General features: G+C 45.6%; 1 protein-coding gene across 1 annotated transcript; it reads left to right on the top strand.

Moving 5' to 3' along the window:
* The first annotated feature begins 339 nt into the window (after nucleotides 1-339).
* Nucleotides 340-22,901, top strand: TH (tyrosine hydroxylase). The gene is made up of 13 exons (XM_079310062.1): nucleotides 340-668; nucleotides 4,999-5,202; nucleotides 7,958-8,132; nucleotides 8,918-9,006; nucleotides 9,222-9,289; nucleotides 10,808-10,858; nucleotides 11,627-11,772; nucleotides 12,371-12,506; nucleotides 12,623-12,692; nucleotides 12,991-13,047; nucleotides 13,622-13,717; nucleotides 13,879-14,012; nucleotides 16,228-22,901. The coding sequence occupies exons 1-13, from the start codon at nucleotides 579-581 to the stop codon at nucleotides 16,385-16,387; spliced, it is 1,476 nt and encodes a 491-aa protein (XP_079166188.1). The 5' UTR covers nucleotides 340-578; the 3' UTR covers nucleotides 16,388-22,901.
* Nucleotides 22,902-22,959: the final 58 nt, after the last annotated feature.

The following is a 22,959-nucleotide window of genomic DNA, read 5'->3' as shown; positions in this document are numbered from 1 at the left end:
AGCAGCCAGGCACCAGGAGGTGCATGCATGAGAACAGCATCCAGTCCCACAGCTCCCTTGTGGGAATCAGTGTTATTTTCCTATTACTTTACTGCCTCCATGACAAGGCAAACAAGGGGGAAAAAAGGCTGGAGAGGGCTACATCTCTCCCTTCCTTTTATTTCTTTCTTTCATAGATAAAAATCCTTTCATCGACTCCCAAGCTGGGGAAGCAAATGTGTCGGACTGAAACATGTAATGAGAATGAACTCCATCCAGAAGTGAGGGGGAGGGGGAAAGGAGAGAAGGGTAAATTAGAGAAGAAATCTTTTGGATGCAGGCAAACAGGTGGGAGATTGTCTGGTCTGTGAAGGCAGGGTGTCTGCAATCTTTGCAGCGATTAGATTTAATGGGACAGACACGTTTCTCTCCTTCACATCCCCTCCTCCTCTCAGCCCGAGGGGGAGAAAGGAGGGAGGTGGTGATGGGGAGGTGGCAGGGGAAGAGAAGATTTGAAAGAGTCTTTGACGTCAGCCCTGCCCTATAAAAAGCTGGCAAGGAGCTGGAAGGCAGAGAGCAGAGCTCGTGGAAGAGCAAAGATGCCAACCCCGAACATCTCCACCTCTGCAGCCAAAGGCTTCCGCAGGGCGGTGTCGGAGCTGGACTCCAAGCAAGCCGAGGCCATCATGGTAAGAAAACCCTACCCCACTTCTTTCCCTCCCCCTCCAAAAACCACAGCTCTCCCACAGCTGTAGGCAGAAGCAGGCAGGCAGGGAGAGATGGACCAACACTTTGTCTGCGGGACTTCCCCGACATGGGCACGCCCGGGCTCAAGGCTGGCAAAGGGAAATTACTCCGACAGTTCTCGCTACATACTGATACGTGTGAAATGAAAACATTTATGGGGAGAAAACTTGAAAATGAAACCACCTCAACCAAAACAAGGTGACTAGCCCAACTAAGGCAAGAATAGCAAGGAATCCCCCCGTGAAAGGCAATTTGAAGATCTTAACAATTTCCAGGTTTCAAGGCATTAAACTGCAGAGATTTCACCTGTTCTAGCACAATAAAAAACTGGGGCTGTCATCTCAGACAGCAACAAGGCACAGGGAGTTTAAGTTGTTTGTTCATGGCTGCTGTATCCAGTTTATCTCCCAGAACATCCTCCTCCCATTTCTTTTCCCAGTCCTCTTGATGTGTTCTCAGCCCTGTGTTTAGCCCAGGGAAAGATTCTGCACACACCAGATCTGAATGTGTCAGGTGAGGGAGAGGAAAACTTCCCCCTGAGCTGTCAAGTGTCTTTAGAGAGCCAAACCTGGGCAACCCATCTGAGATCCTGTAGGGACAGGGACATTCCAGCTCTTCACTTCAAAGCCTTGCCAGGCAGGATGAGCTTGAAGACTCCCAGTATTGGACAGTCCTGAGGGGCAAACGTGGATACAGGTGACAATGCAGGAGCCAGAGCCAGTGGCAAGGGGTGCACCAGGAGGGGACCCCTTGGGATGCTTGGCAGGAGGAAGCTTAGGAATAGAGATGGGTTAGGCAGCAGATCTGTTTGGCAGATGTCTGCAGTGTGACTCCAGCAGGTCACTTTTAAAACTCCCATTTCTCTCCCTTATACCTGTTGCCTTTTCCACCCACTCTCCTCTTAACCCTGTGCAATCCTCTGCCTCTCTAAAATCAACCACTACATTGGCAGAAAAGTGTTTTGGGGAGTGGAGTTTCCTGGAAAAGAAGGGAAACATTTATAAAACAAGGAGGTAAGCTTGTTTTCTCTAATAAATGGAAATCAGGGAAGGCTTTCCTGTCACATAGTCCTTTTCATTCCAGCAAAATAATGAATACTTGAGTGGCCCTTGAAAACCTGATATTTTCCAGGCAACTTGTGAAATCAGTATTAGAGATGCTCAGTGTCTGGAGAAGTGAGGAGTGTTTTGTTATTACACCCTCTAGGGTGCTGCTCTGTGTTTTGTGAAAAAGTGGGCCATGAACATAGGGGCCAGGGGAGTTCAGGTTCAGCAGGTGGGCTGACAAGAGTGAGACAACCTGCTTGAGGTGAGTGGCTCCTCCAGCCTGGAGGGTACATAAAACCTTAGTCTGTGTTTGTTCTTGAGTGAAAACTTTCAGAAAATGGAAAACAAAGAAAATTCAAACTTTGCCCCATGAGGATTTGCTCTGAGAGTTGAATGTGTGAAAAGCTTTTGTCTTTGCTCTCACCTAGCACAGATCTCCACAACCCTGGCTTCTAGCAGGCAAGAGGCATGACTCTGCATTTGTGTGGGACATTTTATGTCCCTGGCCCTTGTGTTGTCACTATGACTGGGGGGGATCTGGCACACATCAACTCTGGAAGGTCTGAGGGGTTCCCGTGCCAGACTGGGGGGAAAATCCAGACCTTTGCAATCCCAGAGCTCCTCTACACCAGCAGGTGTTTTACATGCCAGATGGGCCAGCCAGACATCAAACTCCATGGAAAAATCTTTAATTATGGTTAAGTTTTTGTGCTGCTGGTAGTTTTTGTAAGAGAACCTGGGACTGTAGCTGGGGCAGAGTTTGGTTACAGAGACAACCACTGGAGCAAAAAAAGCAGGAAAAAGCACCCAGGAAAGCAGGGGTGGGACATTAATGTCCCCAGTCTTTACAATCCTTCCTGATTACTTCAAATAATGAACCAGGGGGAAAAAAAGAAGAAATTAGCTCAGAACACAGTATTTTTAATGACATATTCAGGCTGGGCACTCTGAGTTCCAGCAAATTCAGGGAAGGAAAAATGAACAAATCCTTCATAAGAGGTGCAAACTAACCTTCAGAAGAGGTGAATGAGTCAGACCCCGGTTAGATAAATAAATGCTTTGCAAAATCAAATTAAAGTTCTCACTGTAGCCAGATATTCACTCAGGGAGCGAGTCTGCAAGGCAATGCAGAAATGCCATATAATGGTGCCTTAGGAAGAAAGGAAGGCATTTATCATGGGACCAGTTTGGTTATTATATATGCCACATTCCTAATTTCCAGCAAAAGGAGGTAATAGCCCAATGACCATAAATGTGAGGGGCAGAGTGAGGTGGGGAACATGCAGCCAGGAGCCTCCACTGGCAGAGGAGGCAGCAGGCAGAAGACCCCTCCCAAGCAAAATTCAGCCCTTTTCTGCTTAGTTTTGATTTTTTTTTTTTTTTTTTCAATTTATCCACTTAAGTCATGCCATCATTCAGCTAAGAAACTTCCAGGACTCCTTGAGAGGGACCAAAGTCCCCACTCCTGCCTGCCAGGGGCCACCAAGTCCCAACACATGTGTGGGACTGGTTGTCTGCTTCTCCTGGTGCAGCTTTCCAGTCACCCAACTCTGGAATTTTAAACCCCACCCAGCTGGATTTTAACCTGATTCAAAACATAAATATGGGGGTCTAATTTCCCTCCTCTCCCCTTCTCCAACCCAGAAGTAAAATCCTGCTGCACATTGGGGCAGAGTGTGACAAAGCACCCTTAGGGAAAGCACTGCCTGGCTTGGGATGGCTGTGGAGCTCATTTTCTGTGGCTGGCACAGGGCTGTTTGCCCTGATTATTGCAGGCACTTTAAAGTAAACACCAGCCTAGCTTAAAACACTGCAGTGATGGAAAACAGACACTTAAAGCCAAGCACATGCTCACAAGATTTTTTAAGTCACTTGTTAGATGTCTGCTCTCTTTGGGCATGAATACCACCAATTTAGACAAGCAGCAGCATGCACTTATTTATTAGAAGGCCCTGAGGAATAAAGGATGGATAAAGAAATATAATTTCAGAGGGGTATCTTTACTGAAACAGGACCAGATAGAGGTGTGTGGGCTGGTGCTTCGATGTGCTGAGTTTTTGAGGCTGCATTTAAAATGTCAGCTTTACTCTGCTGAAGCATCCAAGATGATTCTCCCAGGAAACATAAGTTACTGATAGTGGGCTTTGAAAATCAGGGAGAAAATATACTTAGTAGTCAATCAGAGTGTCTTTTTAGAAGGAAAACGCTCTTAATTTTCACAAGGTAGGGAAAGCACTGCTTAGTTAGCATGTTAGCACATTCTAAATATTTTCAAAATAGTCACAGGGAAAACTGCAGCCACTCTCACTTTATGTGCTTCTTTAGTGCTGCCCCAGGTTTCTTTTAGCAAGCTCTGGAGGTTTGTCATCTGGCTTGGGAGAAGACAGAAAACTGGAGCCAGATGTGTTGCCTTGAAATAGGAAACTGGTTGTAAAAAGACCAAGAACAAATAAGTTGGTATATGGGCTATTTGTATAACAAAAGAAACAGCAGTGATTGAAATAGTTTGTCGTTCACTATAAATATAAACAGGTGTCCTAACATGACCTCAGGCACAGAGTTGCATTTTAGGTTCAATTCCAAGTGACAGAAATCTGCAGGAGTTTGTGGAGACAAAACAAAATCTACAGATAAGTTGGAGGAATTTATTTTCTGGGGTATATGGTTGTGGTTTCAATTACACTTCAGCGGATAAGCATGCACTTAATGTCAAAAGTAAATGTCATATTGGATCCTGGGAGCAGTTTTGCTAAGATGCCCTGCTAATACACCAGCAAACAGTTCATGTTTCCTGGCCAGGCCACAGCTGTGGACTTCACCTCACAAAGTATCTTTTCCCAGATGACTTCAGGTTTATCTGATGTCTCTCCTCTTGAGTTCATCAGATATCTGAAAACCACATAAGATTGTTTCTAGGTCCTGTTTTTTTTTGGAGGATAATGAAAACTGTTGCTGGGGGAGGTGAGGGAAGAAGCCCACTCTCCAGTTATGCTAAAAAGATATTTTACACAGGTTTTTTCCCCAAAGCCCCACATTTCTGTAAGGTCAATTCTAAAACCTCAGTCCTCGTGAGCAGATCTTCCTCTACAAATCCAGGCAAGTCAGCCCAGCCTTTCCCTGCTTCCTCTGCTGAAACACAGCAGTCACATCTCATCCAGCTACTGGGAATGCCTCTGCTCTCCTACATCTCTGTGAGCAGTGTTATTTATTTCTGTTGTGCCTCCAGTCTCCACGGTTCATTGGAAGGCGTCAAAGCCTCATTGAAGACGCCAGGAAGGAAAGAGAGGCTGCAGCTGCAGCCACTGATGCTGCAGAGTCTACAGAGACCATTGTATTCGAGGAGAAGGATGGCAGAGCCATGCTCAACCTCTTCTTCATGCTCAAGGGATCCAAGACTTCACCACTGTCCCGTGTCCTTAAGGTGTTTGAGGTGAGTCCCTACCTGTTGTGCAGTACTCAAGGAACACATTTCAGGTTTTGTGACTGGGCTGTGAGAAGCATCACTTGAGTGTAATAAAGACTCAGACTAGGTCTGGCTGCTTCAGATTATCACTCAATTGTCTGATATCTCTGAAGTCATGCTTTGCTCATCCCCAGCGTGTCATTACTAAGAAGGAGGCAAACCTCTGTCTTGCAGTGCTGTTAAGCTCTGGCCTTAATTTTGCTTAATTATATTCAGTTTCACACTCCAGTCCACACCCTTATGTCTTGTAGTGTACTCTGACATTCCTCCCCACTGCTCAGCACTTCACCTTTATGCTCTGATCCCACATTCAAAGCAAGCTGTGCGCCCTGCCTGTCTACAGACCAAACTCACCTCACCTGTGGGGCATTACCACATTGGTCCTCAGTCAAACAGTTACAGAAACAGCTTTGCCCTGGGTATAAAACTGGCATATTGATTTTAAAATTATCTCTCTACTTCAAGGATTATTCTGATTCACACATTAAAGATTCTGTTGGTTCTCCTCAGCGATGCATCCTGTCTATGCCATTAATACAAAAGAAAACTGGTAACAGAGATTTCCCCCCCTAGCCAGCAATGTAATGTTGCATTATATAGGATCTCAGTGCCATGAATGGAAAGACTGAGATAGGTACTGCCTATTTAAACAGCAATCCAATCATGACAGCTTGCACTCATGTAGTGTGTTTTCATCCAGAATGATTCAAAAGTGTTTTGCACACTGAGGTTCCGAGATGCGTTTTATCTATGGTAGTTTAATTTCATTGACTTCAGCAGTGGAAGGAGAGGACAATTTGTTCCTATTAATCAGTCATGGGGCCTCTGCAGATCTCTGGTCCAACCTCCTGCTCAGGGCAGGTCCTGTCACAGCAGGCTGTTTGGAGCTATCTGCACTATACCACTATGCACTTAAAAACTGTAAACGTACAAAACCTGTGTTTGGGGGCTAAGTATTTCCCTGAAACTGTAGGGCATTCTAGTTATCCATTGCTTATTTAGTATTACCTCTGATAATCTGATGAAAATCATTTAGATCTTCAGCAATTGCAATTCCTCAATGAGGACTGTTGCAAGAAAAGCTGTTTTCTGGGCAATATATGGATCTTGTCTCAAGACTGAAAGAGCGTTTATGACAAACTTTACAGACAAAGCCCATGTGTTGTGAGGACTGGGGTCTCCTTCCCAGAAGCACACAGATGCCAGATAAAGCATGACACATCCACCAGTGTCACATTCAACAGGCTGCTCAGTGGGTACAGAGCAGATGTGTAAACTCTTGTACTTGGTAGATTTTACATTTAAACTCTGTAATTTAAACAATTTAAAAAACATCAAGCGAGAAGCTGCAGCAGCTTATGTTCAAATATTGTTTGTTTCTTCCTGGAGCAAAAAAGCTCTTTGAGCTTGTCACAGAGAGAGCTTTAAATATAATAAAAAGACAAGCATGTCAAGTCCCAACAGAGGAAGATTCATTTCCCAGATCCCTCTGGCAATACAGGTACAAGATATGAAAGCAGACGGGCATAATGACATTTGCCTCATCATGAACCAGGCTGCAGGGAAGCTGGTTTCACTCTTCTGTATGTGTTACATGCAGCTGAAGCATAGGTAATGCAATCACAGCTGTCAGATTAATGCAAAGGTATCGATTGTTGAGGGGACAATGTAATAGTGAAGTTGGTAGGTACATTAAAAAACATTGTCCTAAATTTAATTTACCTGTGGCATTGCATCTGTTCCTTCTCATCTTTTTACCTCTGATTAACAAAAGAAATCGTGTCCCTTCCTCTATCAAAGGTCCTGCAGGAACTTTGGGAAGGTTGGATCATTGCCTAGGGCCTTGGGCTTGTACTTTCACTGAGCTAAAAAAAATACCCACAAATCTATCAGGGCCGTTTGGGAGACCACAGACATCCCTTTGTCTCCTTTTTCCGTGGGGGAGGTCAGTTTAGCGAGCCCAGATGACCGCAGCGCTGGTAGGGAGCCCAGAGGAGCTGGTTCAGCACCACGGCCAGCGCCGGCGCGCCAGGCAGCGCCAGCCCCGCGGGACCCGCACCCAGGCACCGCAGCCCCCAGCACACCCTCCGCAGGGACTGGGACGGGAAAAGGGCCCTCTGCCACACCAACTGCTTCTCTTTGCCACCGCGGAAGTCTTCTTTCGGTAGTTATTGAGCAGCCTCGGTGTTTGTGCAGAAGGAAAAGTGTGGAATTGATGAGTGTCTTTATATGGGAGCGAGGTGAAAAAACAAGAAGGAATCCATCCCAGACTGGAATTGTTCATCCCGGAAAAGAGAAGACTTCTTGCAGCCTTCTCATAACTGAAGGGGGTCTAGGGGAAAGATGGAGAGAGACATTTTACAAGAGCACGTAGTGTCAGGACAGGAGGGATGTATTCAAACTAAAGAGGGTAGGTTTAGGTCAGATATAGGAAACAATTGTTTACTGTGAGGGTAATGAGGCACTGAAACAGGTTTCCCGGAGCTGTGAATGCCCCCTCCTTGGAAGTGTTGAAGGTCTGGTTGGAGGGAGCTCCAAGCAGCCTGGTCCAGTGAAAGTTAACCCTGCACATATAAGGAAAGTTGAAATGAGATGATGTTTAAGGTCCCTTCCAACCCAAACCATTCTGTAATTCTGTGTCCATATGGACATCTTTGGATAGTAGCAAAAAGTGTTTCAAATATTGCTTAATTTTTTTTCCTTCCTTTCCATGTCTCAAAAGACATTTGAAGCTAAAATTCACCACCTGGAGACCAGGCTTAGCCGAAAGCCCCGTGAAGGGACTGCTGAACTGGAATACTTTGTGCGCTGTGAAGTCCACAGCTCTGACCTCAATACCTTCATTAGCTCCATCAAGAGGGTGGCAGAAGATGTGAGGACCACTAAGGAGGACAAATGTAAGGAACTTACAAACATTTTCACTTGTGCAGAGAGGCTGAGCTCTCCCTGTCGAAACAGGGTGGCGGCTTTGTTATTCCGAGTAAAGGGAAAGAGAATATTCAGCTCTGTGCTGAATTTGAGCAAACCAGAAGGGATTGCCTCTGGGATACCTGACTCCTGAAAGGAATTTCTCTCTTTGTCCTTTTCTCAACAGACCCATTGTTCATAGCCCATTTTTCTGGCAAAAGATAGAAAAAAATAGAAATAGGAGGTTGACTTTCATGCTTTGCTCACACCTCTCCTAATGAGCTCTCCATCCCTACTCCAGCATTTTGTGTTATAAATGAAAAGTAGTTTCCTACCCACTTGTTAGGACCTCTGTACAGATTGCAGCACTAATCTACAAGACACTTCCTGTGCCATCCTATTCCAAAGACAGGATGATTATTGTAGAATATTGTAGGAGAGTATCCCTAGAGATCCCCAGAGATCTATGACCAGCATGATCTCTGGGTGTTTTTTAACGTGAATCATTCATTAAAATCTAATTTTAATCCTCTTCTTTAATTTTGTCACAAAATACTCTGCTGACAGATGGGCAAGGAAGTCATGAAATGTAAATCATAGCATTAGACATGACTCTAGCAAAAGAGAATTGAGGTTGTGGAACCACTGCCTGGAAGTAGCTGTGCCATGTTGTATGTGTGCCTTTGGTACACCAGATGAGGTGTATCTCAGAGCCCCTTCTCTTTAGGGGATCTTTCCTTTCACAGACAGACTGTCACTTTCTCTCTCCCCATAGTTCACTGGTTTCCCAGAAAAATCTGTGAATTGGACAAGTGCCACCATTTGGTCACCAAGTTTGACCCCGACTTGGATCTGGATCACCCGGTGAGTCAGTCTGTGCGTTCACCCCCGATGCCAAACCCCTGAGCTGTCCCCCTGAAGCAGGGAGCTGAGAGCACCTCTCAGTGCAGCTGATCAGGGCACTGGAGTGGGATTTGGCACCTTGAGAGACATCTCTCCAGCCAGTGGTGAATCCTCCTGGCTGAGGAGCTTCAGCAACTGATGGAAAGTCCTGTCTCTGCTCCTTTTTGTCACCACAGGGCTACTCTGACCAAGTGTATCGCCAGAGAAGGAAATCAATAGCAGAGATTGCTTTTCACTATAAGCAGTAAGTCTCCTTCCTAATATTCATGTGGGGATAATGACATGACAATGAACCTATTGGGAAGTCATTGTGCTACCTGTATGACATTTGTCTTCCTTTATGTTTTGTCTCCCCATTCTGATTTTCTAGCTCCTTTTTGTGTCTCTCATCTCTTTGCATTCCAGTCTCACTTTAATTAAAAAATATCTGTTGTCACTAATTCCTACATTGGTAAAGGTATAGTAAGAATAAACCTCCCGCATATCAAAAGCCAGATATATATCTATCAGACCTCAGACTTCATTTGGAAATGTAGCATCTCTTTAGAATGGCATCTAGTTTTGACTTCAGTGTTTCAAGTACTGAAAAAGCTACCCCATGCCCAGAAAATCTGTTCAAGGGGCTCATTATCCAGGTCGTGAAAAAATGTGGGTTTTATTTCTAAGCTGGACTTCGATAGCTTTAGCCCAATGGATCACACATGCCTTTCATCTATAGATAAAATATAATTTTTTTTTTTGCTATGAGGATATTTATAGGTTAAATGATTCACCTCCCAACTCTGTCTGCTAAATTAAATAGATTCCAGCAATGTTCTCATCATCATCTTATAAAGATTTAGGACTATATCTTGTACTCTTACTAAATGCTTCTATTCTGATATATGCAGTGATAGCACTCAGTGTGTTCACTACAACATCAAACAGTCTAATATTCAGTTAGGTTTTTAAAATATTCCCTAGATCCTATTCAGTGATGCTGCCTTTCACTGTAGCATTCTCTCTCTGAGCAGGACTTAAAGTGCTGAAAGCAGATTACAGAAATTATGTGGGTCACCTGTTTGAGCTACACCTGCAACTGGTGTGATCCCAGCAAGGGTTTCTGCTGGTGGTTTTCATGTACTTTGCCAACTGGAAGCCCAGAATATGGACAGTGATGTTTTTATCCTGTACAAATACTAAATGCACAGAAAGTCACAGTGCCAGAGAAGGAGTTCCAAGTGACACAGGGATCCTGTCCTAAGATGAGGCACCAATTTAACAGGTCTTCTCTAACATCTCACCTGCAGATTAGCCACTGTGTAGCATCCCTTCAGGCATCCCTTAAGGAACTGTGCCTTACAGTATATCTCATTTGTCCAGACACAGAAAAGAAAGATTTAGGAAATACAACTTCTAAATCTGATGAGAAAAAGCAAAATTGTAATTTTGTCAATGCCCATTTACATCAACATAGAAATTTTCTTTTTGCCACCCTTAACCTTACTGACAATATATTTTTCGGCAGGTCAAATGCATTTAGTTTTCCTTATTATCTGCTTTTATTTCTCTGACTAGACTCATGCTTTTCTTTGCCTCCATGTATTTGTTGCACCTGTACAAATGACCCACCACTAAGGCTTTGTCTTTCCTGTCACCCCCTTGTTTGGTTTTTAAAGAAGATTTATGACCATCACGCAGGGCTTCTCCAAAGTGCTTCCTTCTCAGAGGGAAGAGGAGCCTGGCTGGGGCTCTGCTCAGTAATGGTGTCTTTGCCTTGCAGTGGGGACCCCATCCCTCACGTGGAGTACACGGCCGAGGAGACAGCTACCTGGTGAGTGCTGATTTCACTGACAGTTCTTCACCACTAGAACCTGGGAATCAAAACCCAAACATTTAGGGCATGATCTGTTGAAAAATGCATCAGGAGCACAAGCATCCTACTCAATGGCTTGTTGTAAAGAACACTTTCATGCTGCAGCCTCCTAGAGTTCCCTCCAAAGGAGCCTCCCCAGACATCAGGGTAGATAATCTGGAGCCCCACTTCTCTCAGGGTTCTGACTCAGCAGCAGACTCCAAACCAAGCACAGTTATCACAGCTGCAGGAAGAAGTATGAGGCCCATGATGAATATATGTGTGGTACCACAAGGGCCTCACTTAGGACAGCACTCCCTTTGAACATGAATTTTTTCCAGGAGTGCTGCTGCAGGAGTGTTTCTGAAAACAAGAGCAGCTCATACGAGCTGAGTACACAGGCTTCTCAACAAGGTCATCTCCTGGCTCTATTGACTGTCTTCACAGTGCAGCTTCAGGAATTAACCTACTGGGAATATTTTAATTCCAGTTAATACCTTGTATACAGTCTTCTGACTTCCAAAGCAGAAATAGGTCTGTGCAGACACAGCTGCTGCCTTTGCAGGTTCATTTGAATGTGTGTCTGTATGTTTACACACCTCTGTCAATGCTCAGAGACACAGACTTAGGTGGAGAAAGGCAAAAGGACACAGAGCCTAAAGACATGAGTCCCTGATAGTGCATAGCTAGCACAGGAGAGGACTGGATGCATTAACCACTGAATGTCTGCCACCTCTCCTCCTGAAGGAAGGAGGTGTACAGCACCCTGAAGAGCTTGTACCCCACCCATGCCTGCAAGGAGTACCTTGAAGCTTTCAGTCTACTGGAGAAATTCTGTGGCTACAGTGAGAACAACATCCCTCAGCTGGAGGAGGTTTCCCGCTTCCTGAAAGGTGGGTAGAGCCCAGGGAACCCAGGCTCAGGCTCTGCCAGTGGGGACAGCTACAGATGGGAAGCCTGAACCCAAAAGGAGTAGTGTGTGAGCTGAGATTTAGGAGGAGAGCTGGTGGCTCGTCCATTACCCACAGAGGACAGACTGGCGGCCAAGTGGTGGGGGACTGCAGCTGAACACAGTGGGCTGTGACTGAAGGGCAAGCCCGTGGTCAAATGATCCCTCTGAGCACCTGAAGAACAGGTGTTGTTCCCAGTGGGAGCAGGTAGGTTAGGATGGTGTAGCTGAGCCCCTGAAGAGCAATTCCTGAATGGGAGCAGGTGGATTTGGTTGGTGTAGCTGAGCACCTGAAGAGTAGGTGTTGTTCTTGAGTCAGAGCATGTAGTTTAGTTTTGTGTAGCTGAGCACTTGAAGAGCAGGTGTTGTTCCCAGTAGGAGCAGGTAGGTTAGGTTGGTGTAGTTGAACACCTGGAGAGCAGGTGTTGTTCCTGGTAGGAGCAGGCAGATCAGGGTGGTGCAACCCTTCAGCTCCCAGCCCAGGGAGCAGCAGCACAGCCCAAGGGCTGTGCCCCTCACCCAGGCAGTGTGTGCTGTTTCAGAGAGGACTGGCTTCCAGCTGAGGCCAGTGGCTGGGCTGCTGTCAGCGCGGGATTTCCTGGCCAGCCTGGCGTTCCGTGTCTTCCAGTGCACGCAGTACATCCGCCACGCCTCCTCGCCCATGCACTCCCCCGAGCCGTGAGTATCGCCCGGCCCGTGGCCTCCCTGCCCCAAGCTGGACAGCAATCGACCATTCCCCAGCAGACACACTCTGTCTGCTGCTGACTGCTTTCCTCCTTCCCCTCCCCTGGCAGGGATTGCTGTCACGAGCTGCTGGGCCATGTCCCGATGCTGGCTGACAAGACCTTTGCCCAGTTCTCCCAGGTAAGGTGTTTATCTGCTTCCTCCCCCTGGAGAGGTGAGAATCCAAACCCTGGTGTTGCCACCTAAACCTTTCTTGCTCTTATCAACCACGATGTTTCAGAGTTCCAGTGATGGACCAAGAATCTAATACTGACTGCCACAAAGTGGTTTTAGTCTGAGCAGGATGAAGTTGCAGCAGATGCCTGGCACTGCAGGGCAGCAATATGTGTGGCCTTGAGGCAATAAAACAGAGCCATCAGTGTCTAAGGCCCTCAGACCAAACCTGTCCTGATGTTTGCCCCTTGCCTTCTCTTCCTAGGACATTGGGCTGGCGTCTCTGGGAGCAACTGATGAAGAAATTGAGAAACTAGCAACGGTAAGTGTTCTCCTTCACAGGATGGGGGCACAATATCTCCAGTAGTGCTTCTGTGGGATCAAGGGGATTTATCCAGCCTGATATTCCAAGATTTGCAGGCTCAGAGCTCCCACCCAAGCTGCCCCAGCCCTGCTCTTCTCATGATGACTGTGCAGAGCAGAGATCAGTTAAAGAGCAGAGCTCACTTGCACATTAACCCAATTTTCTCGGGCACCAGTAGTATCATCCAGCATCGTATTTCCAACAGCAGCACTGCTGGGACTCTTTGGGATGGGATTAAATGACATCTGCTTCCTTTGGCTCTCCCTCAGCAAGGTGACCTGTCCTGCTCCAAGGACACCAAACAGCAGCATCTCACAGCAGATAGAACAAGCCCAGGGATGCAGGCTGTCCTGGTGCAGCAGCAACTTAGTTTAGCACTTTTCTCTGAAAGCAAACTGTGGAGAGGGGACCAAGAGGCTGGTACCTGTTCCTTTAAACTCCAGACCCTGACGGGCGTGCAAGGGCTTAGAAGTGACAGGAAGATGAGGATGAGGAGCTGTGTCCCTCAGGAATTTTTCTTTTTCTTTTGCAGCTTTACTGGTTTACAGTGGAGTTTGGGCTCTGCAGACAGAATGGAATAGTCAAAGCCTACGGAGCTGGGCTCCTGTCTTCCTATGGGGAGCTCATAGTAAGTCCCACCATAACTTGCCTCTGCTCTAGGTCCTGCAGACAAAAACACCTTCTGCTTCTGCACAATGGCTTTCCTCCATCTGTTCTCCGCCTTTGCCTACCCCATATGTGCTCCAATCCCCTTAGTTTGATGCTGGATTTTGTCTGCCCTGTCCATAGCACTCCTTGTCAGACGAGCCAGAGGTGCGGGACTTCGACCCTGATGCTGCAGCTGTTCAGCCCTACCAGGACCAGAACTACCAGCCTGTTTATTTTGTGTCTGAAAGCTTCAGTGATGCCAAAAATAAATTGAGGTAGGACTGGGCAATGAGAGAGACACATAAAATTGGAAATTAAGATGTTATATATTGAAATAGGGCTTGACATTATGGCTGCTTGCAGTCCAAGTTCTCAGAAGTGCTCTGAATACTTTGATCAGCTCTTCCAAAGCCAAGCAGTTCTCCAGTTCCTACAGGGAATATGCTTGACATGAATAGATCTTCCAGGGGGAAAAATGAACTTTTGCCTCCTAGGCTGGTTAGTGGACCCCAGACACCATCCCACCATGGCAATTGGGTTTGCCCACCCCATGGGATTGCAAATAGGATGGTAAGGGTCAGCTCTACTCAGATATCTGCTCAGAAGAGCATTTTCTTGATGCTACCCAGAATTGCCCACAGAAGGAAAGCTCAGTCCTTGGATTGCTTTGATTGACAGAGGAAAACTTTGCCTATACCATTTTTATCTTCACTTGGGAAAGAGACAGGATGAGGTGAACATGACGTACATGACTTTACAGTTCCTGCAAGAGGGGTATTTAATATAAATAACGTGGTGAGGACTGCTATATTTCAACTTCTGCTTTTATTACCCTCACTTGCACTGTTCATACAACCTGGAGTCCAGCTGCTCAAAAGCAAGCACTGGGGGAGCCCGTGCTCACACACACACACTAGGCTGCTTTAAAAAACCCCAACTGCTGCCTAATGAGTCATTTCCTTGTATTTAAAAAGGGAAAATACACCACATACACAGCCAAGATTAGAAGGTCTTGACTGTGACTGTGACAAGCACTGTAAATGATCCTCTAAAGAGCTCAGAGACCACACAGATGCTACTCTGTGAGGTGGAAACATTAAAGCATGGTCTCTTTTGCCTTACTGGCAGCTGCCACCACGGGCTTGAGCATAAGGGTTACACCTGCAGAAAAGCCACTTAGAAAGGATACAGTCCCCCAGTGCCCTTCCAAGCAACCATGCTGTATCCATTGGCTTCAAAAGGTGTCAAATGAGCACACCTATTTTGGAGGGCAGATTTCTAGCCATTAGCAGCTGTTCTATGAGCCATGCTTGTGGCTGATGACATTAACAAGAGAGGTGAGCAGGACTTTGCCTGGTAGAACTGAAAGGAAACACATTTCTTAGGAGGAAGACAATGTGAGGATGCAGAATCTATTTACACTATTTTTTGTTGTTTTACTGCAATGGCATGGCAGCTCCCTGCCAGCGCCAGCCTGCACTTTGTACTGTGTTTCCCCTTGGCCCTCCGTGATGTGTTTTCCTCCAATTCCAGTCCAGGCATGAAGTACCAGCTAGAGGAGCATCTGTCTCGATCTGGGAAAGGGCTGCGCTTGCCCGAGCCCTGCCAGAGCAGACCCGCGGTAGCCACAAGAGGGTAGCCTAAGCTAAGCAATCCAGGAGCGAAAGGGTGAAGCCTCAGCCCAGGAGAGGAGCTGCCTGTTGTTAGTGCTGGCTCTCCCCTCATGTTCCCAAGCCTTTACAGCCATGAGCACCTAACTATAGATTTTCAGCTTCATATTCACACAGAAAAAAACCTACCTTGTCAAATATACAAATCTTAGAGCTGGAAGTGAATGTGGGCAACTTTGGGGAAGCCCTACCCTTGATTTACTTTCACTTGACCACATACTTCTCCATTAGAAAAGCAGCAACAAGGTCTTGCTCTTGAGAGATATCAGGTAAAGTCATGCTCATCACTGAGGTTCGGGCTGCATTTGGCTTTGGGCACAGCAGTGGAGCTGTACTGATGCACAAAGCTCTGGTGACACTATTCTCATCCTCTAGCTCAGGTCTGAGCCATTGCCTGTCAAATCTATCCCTAATATGGCACACAGCTAGTTCCCCCCTCCCCAAGCAGAGATTAGTCAATAAATGCATGTCAGAAAGGATTTAGTAATATAATACGATAATACCACGGGCTTTCCCTGCAATTAGCTTCTAAATCTCCTTGGCATTTTCTGAAAAAGGAATTGCAGCAGAGGATGCCTGGCAGTGGCCACAGAGGTGACCAGCTTGGTGTACCCTCCTGTTTGGTACAGAAAGCCACAGCCAGATTCACAGTAATCCTTGACAAACAGAAGGGATCTCAACCACTGCCATAGTTGGGCTGCAAAGGTGGAAGCTCTGCCTAAAGGATCACCTGTGGGATCTTCCTGGGTCGGTGGTGATGAGTAGGAGGGAGACTCAGCACCCACGTCTTGTACCCAGCCCGTGCCCCCTTCCCTTGCAGGAGCTACGCGGCGCACATCAAGCGGCCCTTCTCGGTGAAATACGAGCCCTACACGCACAGCATCGAGCTCCTGGACAGCCCCCAGACCATCTGCCACTCCCTGGAGAGCCTGAGGGATGAGCTCCACTCGCTGGTGAACGCGCTCAATGTTATCAGTTAGTACAAGAACTGAGCCCTCCCGCCCCCTCTCAGCCCCTCAGCCCTGCCCTCACCGGGCTCCCGGCCGGTAATTCCTGTCCTCTGCAAACATTGGCACTGCTGCCTGGCACCACGCGACCCCAACAGCTTCCCACTTTGTGTCTAGGGCCAGCTCGGAGGAGGGCAGTGGGATGCACCCAAGGCCCGCTGGCTTTTTGGGTAGTTTTTCTATTGACTGCTGGAGGAGGTTTAGCAGAGAGAAAAAGCTAACAAGTTGAAGTCAAGAGCTGTGTGCTAGGCTCCAGGGTGCAAGGAAGAGGAGAAAATCTACTTTATTTAACAACAGTAACAAAAAGATATAATTTTTTTTTAATTGCAATTTGAGAGAAAAATTTAATCTGCCTTTTTATATCCCCAAAACAACTCCATGTGTCTTGTTCTTAGCTCTCCTAATATTACCATCACCTGATGTAGCTCAGGTGTGTGACTAATGCTATTGCTGGCCATTTCCAAGGAAGGTAAACATCTGGTTTGGATGCTCAAACCCAGTTTCATGCAGTTTTCAGTGTAGATATTAACAGTGTAGATATTAATCTGACCCAAAGCTCTCAGTTTTCCTCCCCCTGCTTTTGCCCTTCTTATCTTCTTGCAGGCTGTCTCATAACTTAGCGGTTTGCTCAGAAGTTTGGCCCAAGGTTATGCAGCTGTGCAGTATCAGAGCTGGGCTTGGGATGTGTGGAGGCTGCTAAACAGCTGTGGGGAACAGTGAAGGGGAGAATTGCAGAGTTATTTGCATGATCATTTATAACATTTCTGTGTCGACTTTTGCCATCCTTATCCACGATATATGATTTTTATAATTTCCTCTTTAAAGAACTGCAAGACTTGGCAGTGAGGTTTTGGCTATTAACAGGCTAACATTGTTCTCCAGTGTTACTTCTACTGTGGCTCAGTCATAATAGTTTACAATCCATTGCTCTTTATCCCATTTCAGACCTCCACATATATGTGCTTTAACCCCAGTTCTCTCAAATTTTAACTCCTTAGCTACTGACAGCACTTAGTCTCCTGCCTGCTTCAGTCTTTCCTTTCTGTTTCTTTTCTCATTTGACCCTTCCTCCTAAATTCCTCCTAAATTGCTTAAGAGGCCATTACTGAAATCATCAGTTTGACACCAGGGCTAGCTGCTTTTCCTCAAGCTGCTCCTTCTCTTCTGATTGTCCTGCAAACTGGTGAAACTACTGAGTTCATTCAGTTATTGTCATTTTAGAGCTCTTTTTCCAAAGCTGCAGCTATGATTTCCCAATCTGGGTGGATCCAGATCGTGAGCTGTAACTCTCAAGGCTCCCTTAAGAGCTGTAACAATATTTCATTTGGGTTCTTCATATATTACTATTAGATTAAGTAGCTGGAGCAAGCTATGCAAGACTAAGGCAGGCTAGGCCATAGTTTGACTATCTAGCTATGAAAATCTTACTGGTGACTTCAGTAAAACAGACTAAAACAAACAAACAAAAAAAGATAAAACAAACAGGCAAGCTATAACAATTATGTCTGTATAGTTAATGCATGGGTTATGATCTTGTTAACAAGAGCAGTGTCACTTTACTGGTCTTCAGATTGCTGCTTCTCCTCTCCTTTGGTAGTGCCCAGCTCCTGGCTTGCTGCCCAAGAAAGCAACAAGGATGCTCCAAACCCTGCAGCAATGCCAGTCATTATCTGCCTTCTTAAATATCTTAAATATCTAAAATTAATGAAATTTATAAAAAGACCAAACACATTAATATGGAGCAAAAAGCCAATTTAGAAATCCTTGAAACTGCAGGAGACCTCAACTCCTCTGTCTTGCCTTGGAGTTTGCATTGCTGCTCCCTGACTCTGTCAGCTTCTGCTTTTTACAGGAGCTGTAGTAGAATCTGCTGTCCTGCAAAAACTGCAAATAAGCCAAACTGGCAGGGTAAGCCAGCACCATGAGTATGCAAGCACACAAAGAGATGTGCTGCAGCCAGGGGAAGGGGAGCACCAGGATGGTTGCACTCCCTCACTTTTTGGGACATGAGGCTGAGCTGGGGCAGGCTCTGAGTGGGGGGCTCAGGCTGCACAGGCACCAGAGGTGCCTCTTTGGGCCATTTTCAGTGCCTCTGCTCTTGACAAATTTGTGACAGATTCCAGAATTTTTGGCCCCTTAGGGAGACATCTGAGAAAGATGAACCTATTTGTGTTTGCTATTGCCCTCACCTATTTAATATCTTTGAGGATTTAGCTTATTAGTAACTTAATAGGTTCCCTTTCTCTTTGTCTCTAAACCTTATTCCTTTTAATCTGTTTTCAGATACATTACTTGGCTCCTTATTTCATAAACTAGATATGAATTGGATCCTTGCTCTCTCATCTTAACTATTTTTCTCATGTTGCTTCTTCTACCACAGCACTGCTTTCTTCTTTATCTTGCCATAATATTTTAGACTCTTACACATAGGGCCACTAAGAGACAGGCTATTCAAACAAAATATGGTAAACCAATCCCTAATCTATCACTGCTTTTGAAGCTACAGATAGTGAGGTTAACTTTTTAGCCCATCATTTTGGATATTGTCCTACAATTGTCTTTAGATTATTTTTAATAGTCCAACTCATTTCTTTCTACCGTTCTGGGTGATTGCAGGTGGTGGGGTTTATATAGCCCTTGCTTAATGCCCAGGCTAGTTATTAAGACTTGAATTCTTCACTTAAAACTTCCCCCTTCCCAACCCTCCCCTCTGTTCATCTTACCCTGTCTCAGGTGCTGTTCCACACCTATGAGCAATTTCCTTAAAGCACTGTTACAGTTTCAGCAGTTGTATTCCTTTTAGGTGGAAGAACCTCAGCCTGACCAGAAAAGGTGTTTATTGTGGCAAACAGATACTGATACCCTTCTTTAGTTTGTGACAATTTTTGGGGTGATCCCTTGCCAGTGTTTGTCACACTCTTTTGTTTAGTCAATGCAGTAGAACTGGCAGCTTTCTTTTACTTATCCACTTTTGCACACCTTATGCAACTTTTATTTATGTCTTAGGTTCCTTACTTCATTTGAGGCCAAGTGTAAACTCTTTGCACTCTTTTCAGAGTACCCTACACTTTTTAATGTAGCTCATTATGACAGTTATCTTAGACAGCCAGAATGAGCTACATAAAGAAGTGTAGGATGCTCTTATTCAACTGGCCACACTATCCATCCCATCTTTTTTTAGCTGACACCTGGTTGGGGCTGCAGTAAACAAAGTCTGAGTTAATTTAGCTACTTGCCAACTAAATTATTTCTCAGTATTTCTTGTAGTCTTCACATCACTTTAACATCCTTTACATATATTTTATTCTCACTCTTCCTCTAAGCTTGTGAAACAGAACTCCTGTTTTCTTCATAGGTGTCCCACCATGTGCTTGCCATTGCTTTCCCTCCATTATGCAACCAGTATTTTGTTCCACTGCCAGGCAGTAGCTATCTGTAGAGAGATGTTGGTAGAAGGGTTTGTCTTCTACTCGCAGCCTGTAAGCTCCTTGCCATGATCCTTTCTCTACTTTGCCCACTGTTTGTTCCCTCATTCCACTGATAGGACTGTCTTGGGTTATTTTTCCTTTTTGTTCAAATGTAGCACTCTCAGGAGTGTGCAATACCTTTGGATCATTCCTGATTTCCATTCAGAGGATATCCACACTAATATCCATTTCTTCCCTTTGCATGTAGGAGCAGAGACTGGGATACAGCTGCACTATTGAGGGGAAAAGCCTCAAACTCCATCACAGCCCAGACTGCCTCTAACCAGGTTCTCTCATGGTCAAGAAAATTTTGGTCTAGCCACTGGAGAGGACTCATGTGCTACTGGTATCCATTTTCCTCCACTATTTCTCTATAATAGCACTGCTCCCACAGTATCAGCTCGTGTTGGAATTCTTGCTATGAATAATTTCCCTTTTACTGTGAATTTGAGTGCAGAAGATTTTCAAGCAGCTTCTTTCATGTCAGATAAAGCACTGTCTTGGTCTTTGCTCCAGCTCCCTCCCTGCTTCTTCTGTCATTTCCATAACACTCTGCTGCTATTAGCAAAGATGGATACACTGCCATAAGATACTAGCACAGCTATAGATATGCTGCCATAAGAAATTAACTTCTCCCAGCACTCTTCAGAGCTGGGATTGATTAGTGGGAGCCTTCATTTCACAGAAAGCTTAACCTTTCTAGCATTTATCCATCTTCTTGTTTCACCAGTTTCAGAGTCCATGCATTTAACTTGAGGTTGTTTTAACTGTGCTATATTCAAGTTGATGTTAAAATCATTTTGCTCTATTAATTTTAAAACCCAGTTACATCTCTCTTGTACTTCTTCTTCTGTAGCTGTGGTTCCCTGAATATCACCACATAAGGCAATCTCTTTCCTTTGTCCCCTGCACACATCATTCAAACACTTTGCTCACACAAGCATGTGCAGCAGGGCAGGTGCTCTGCCCTGTGGGATGCAAGTAAAGGTATATTGTTTATCTCCTAATGTGAAAGCAACTCTGTCTATTGCTTCCTCCCCTGCATTTTGCCATATGGAAGCTTGGTGTGAGTCGTGGGGGTGCATTTGTGCCATGCCTCTCCTAATGCATCCCCTGTCCAAGGAGCCTGACTCAGCCTCAGGGCTGCCAGGGATGGTGGAGATACCTCTGCTCCACTGGGAGGGGTTGGTTGGAACATGGTATCATGTCCTGCTGCTCCTGTCCATGACATTCAAGCAGGTCCCTATCAGTTTATTAAAGACTCCATTTTCCTCGAGTTTATGGACCAGTAGTGATTGTGCCAACTGGATCCTTGTGCCAACTGGATCCTTGTCCTACCATCCTGCTGGGCAATTTGATTAAATGCCCATGGTGGCAAGATTAAAGGTTTATCAAGGAGGTGCCCAGAGTACAATGTATAAAAGCTGGTGGAGCACACACTCTAATCAATTTACCTCTTAATCCCCATTTAATTCTAAGTATAAGCAGTTTCTCTACTGTTGTGCTTCCTTTCAGTGGCTTCATATCTGCAGCTACCTGCCTTGGGGCAATTTTTTTTCATTTTAACAGCTACAGCAGTTTGATCTGCCATACCCATCTATCCCAGGACAGCATGTGGAGTCTTTGTGGGATAGGCTGCTATTCTGCTACTCTCAACTTCTCTTCCTTTTCCCATTTGCCCATATCATCCTTGAAATCATCTTCCTGTGATGGCTCCCGATCCAGTTCTCTACACCATTTTCTGGAGCTCCAGCAGTTATTTTTAATTTTTGCATCCCAATCTGCTTTTGCAAGTGTCTAATTTTAGCTTTGCATTTACTATGATCAGGTCCCTTTTGAGCTCTCCCTTGCTCCAGGGCAAATCACTGCACTATATATGTTAATCACCCTCCCTACTTCTGTAGTTTTTCCTTCTCTTTTTCTAAATTCATCTGACTCTCTAATTGCCACTGCACGTTCTTATTGCCTTTTTGTGCCACTAGATGGTATTCCTTTTCTAAAGACAAGCTTATTTCAAGTCACTGGATAGACCCTTTCAAAACACAATTTTCCCATTGCTGATGTTCTGATGCTGCCTTGGTATAGATTATTGCTGTTTCCTGTAACAGTCCCACTAGTAGAAACAGTGAATCCTTGAGTCTCTTCTCATCCACTCTCTCATATCAGGAAACATTTGGTCTCTATCACCCATTGGCTTCCTGTGGGCTAGAGAGGCGCCCACAGCCCCTGCTGTAATCTAGGATATTGTTGGGATTTCCTGCAGCCCTTCAGTATTCCTGGTTTTAGGCTTTTTCCTGAGTTGTCTTGGATTTTTCCCATGCTTTCAATTTTGTCTTAAGGTGTCCCTCAAGTATTGTGCACAAGGCTGGTTAGGTTTGCAGAGCTGCTTTGAACAAGATTGTAGAACCACAGAATGGTTTGGGTTCCAACCCCTGTCTGCCACAGGCAGGGAACCTTCCAGGTAAAACCAGATCACTCAGATCTTAGAGCTTGGCCTCGAGATCCCTCAGAGAAAAAGAGGATCTACCCAGTCACACTTTTCACCACAAGATGTTATGAATTCCCCTTTCCTTACCATGGAGCAGATTTGTAGGATGATGTGGCTGCTTGGAGCTAAGCACGAGCTTATGTCCTTTGGGTGGGACACGGGATCCTTCACACCATTCCCCCAAACCTCCCCAAAGGTGACTGCAAGCTCTGTGAAAAGTGACTGGGGAAAGCCAAAGTGATGGGCCAGCCCAGGTTAAACCCTCCCCTAGGTGGAGCACGGGCTGGCAGGGGAGGAAGAAAGGGGAAAAGCCTTCCTCAGAGCCAGGCCCCAGCACCCCCTCTGGTGTGTGCCTGCCTCAGTGCCTCGCTGAGCAGTCTCACTGCTGTCACTGCTGCTGCTGCTGCTGTGGGTGGATCTGTCTGTCTGTCTCTCTGTGTAAAGAAATATGAAACAGAATTATTTTTCATTTTGGAATCGTGCTGCTGCTCATATGATATTAAGAATAAAAGAATATATTTCTGGTCTAGCATCCTGAGTTTGACTCTTGCATCCTTCTGCTGTCCAGATTCAGGTCGCCTGCCTTGCTT

The sequence above is a fragment of the Erithacus rubecula genome (assembly GCF_903797595.1).
Source record: "Erithacus rubecula genome assembly, chromosome: 6".
NCBI lineage: Eukaryota > Metazoa > Chordata > Aves > Passeriformes > Muscicapidae > Erithacus > Erithacus rubecula.
This window is presented reverse-complemented; position numbering and strand designations above follow the sequence as displayed.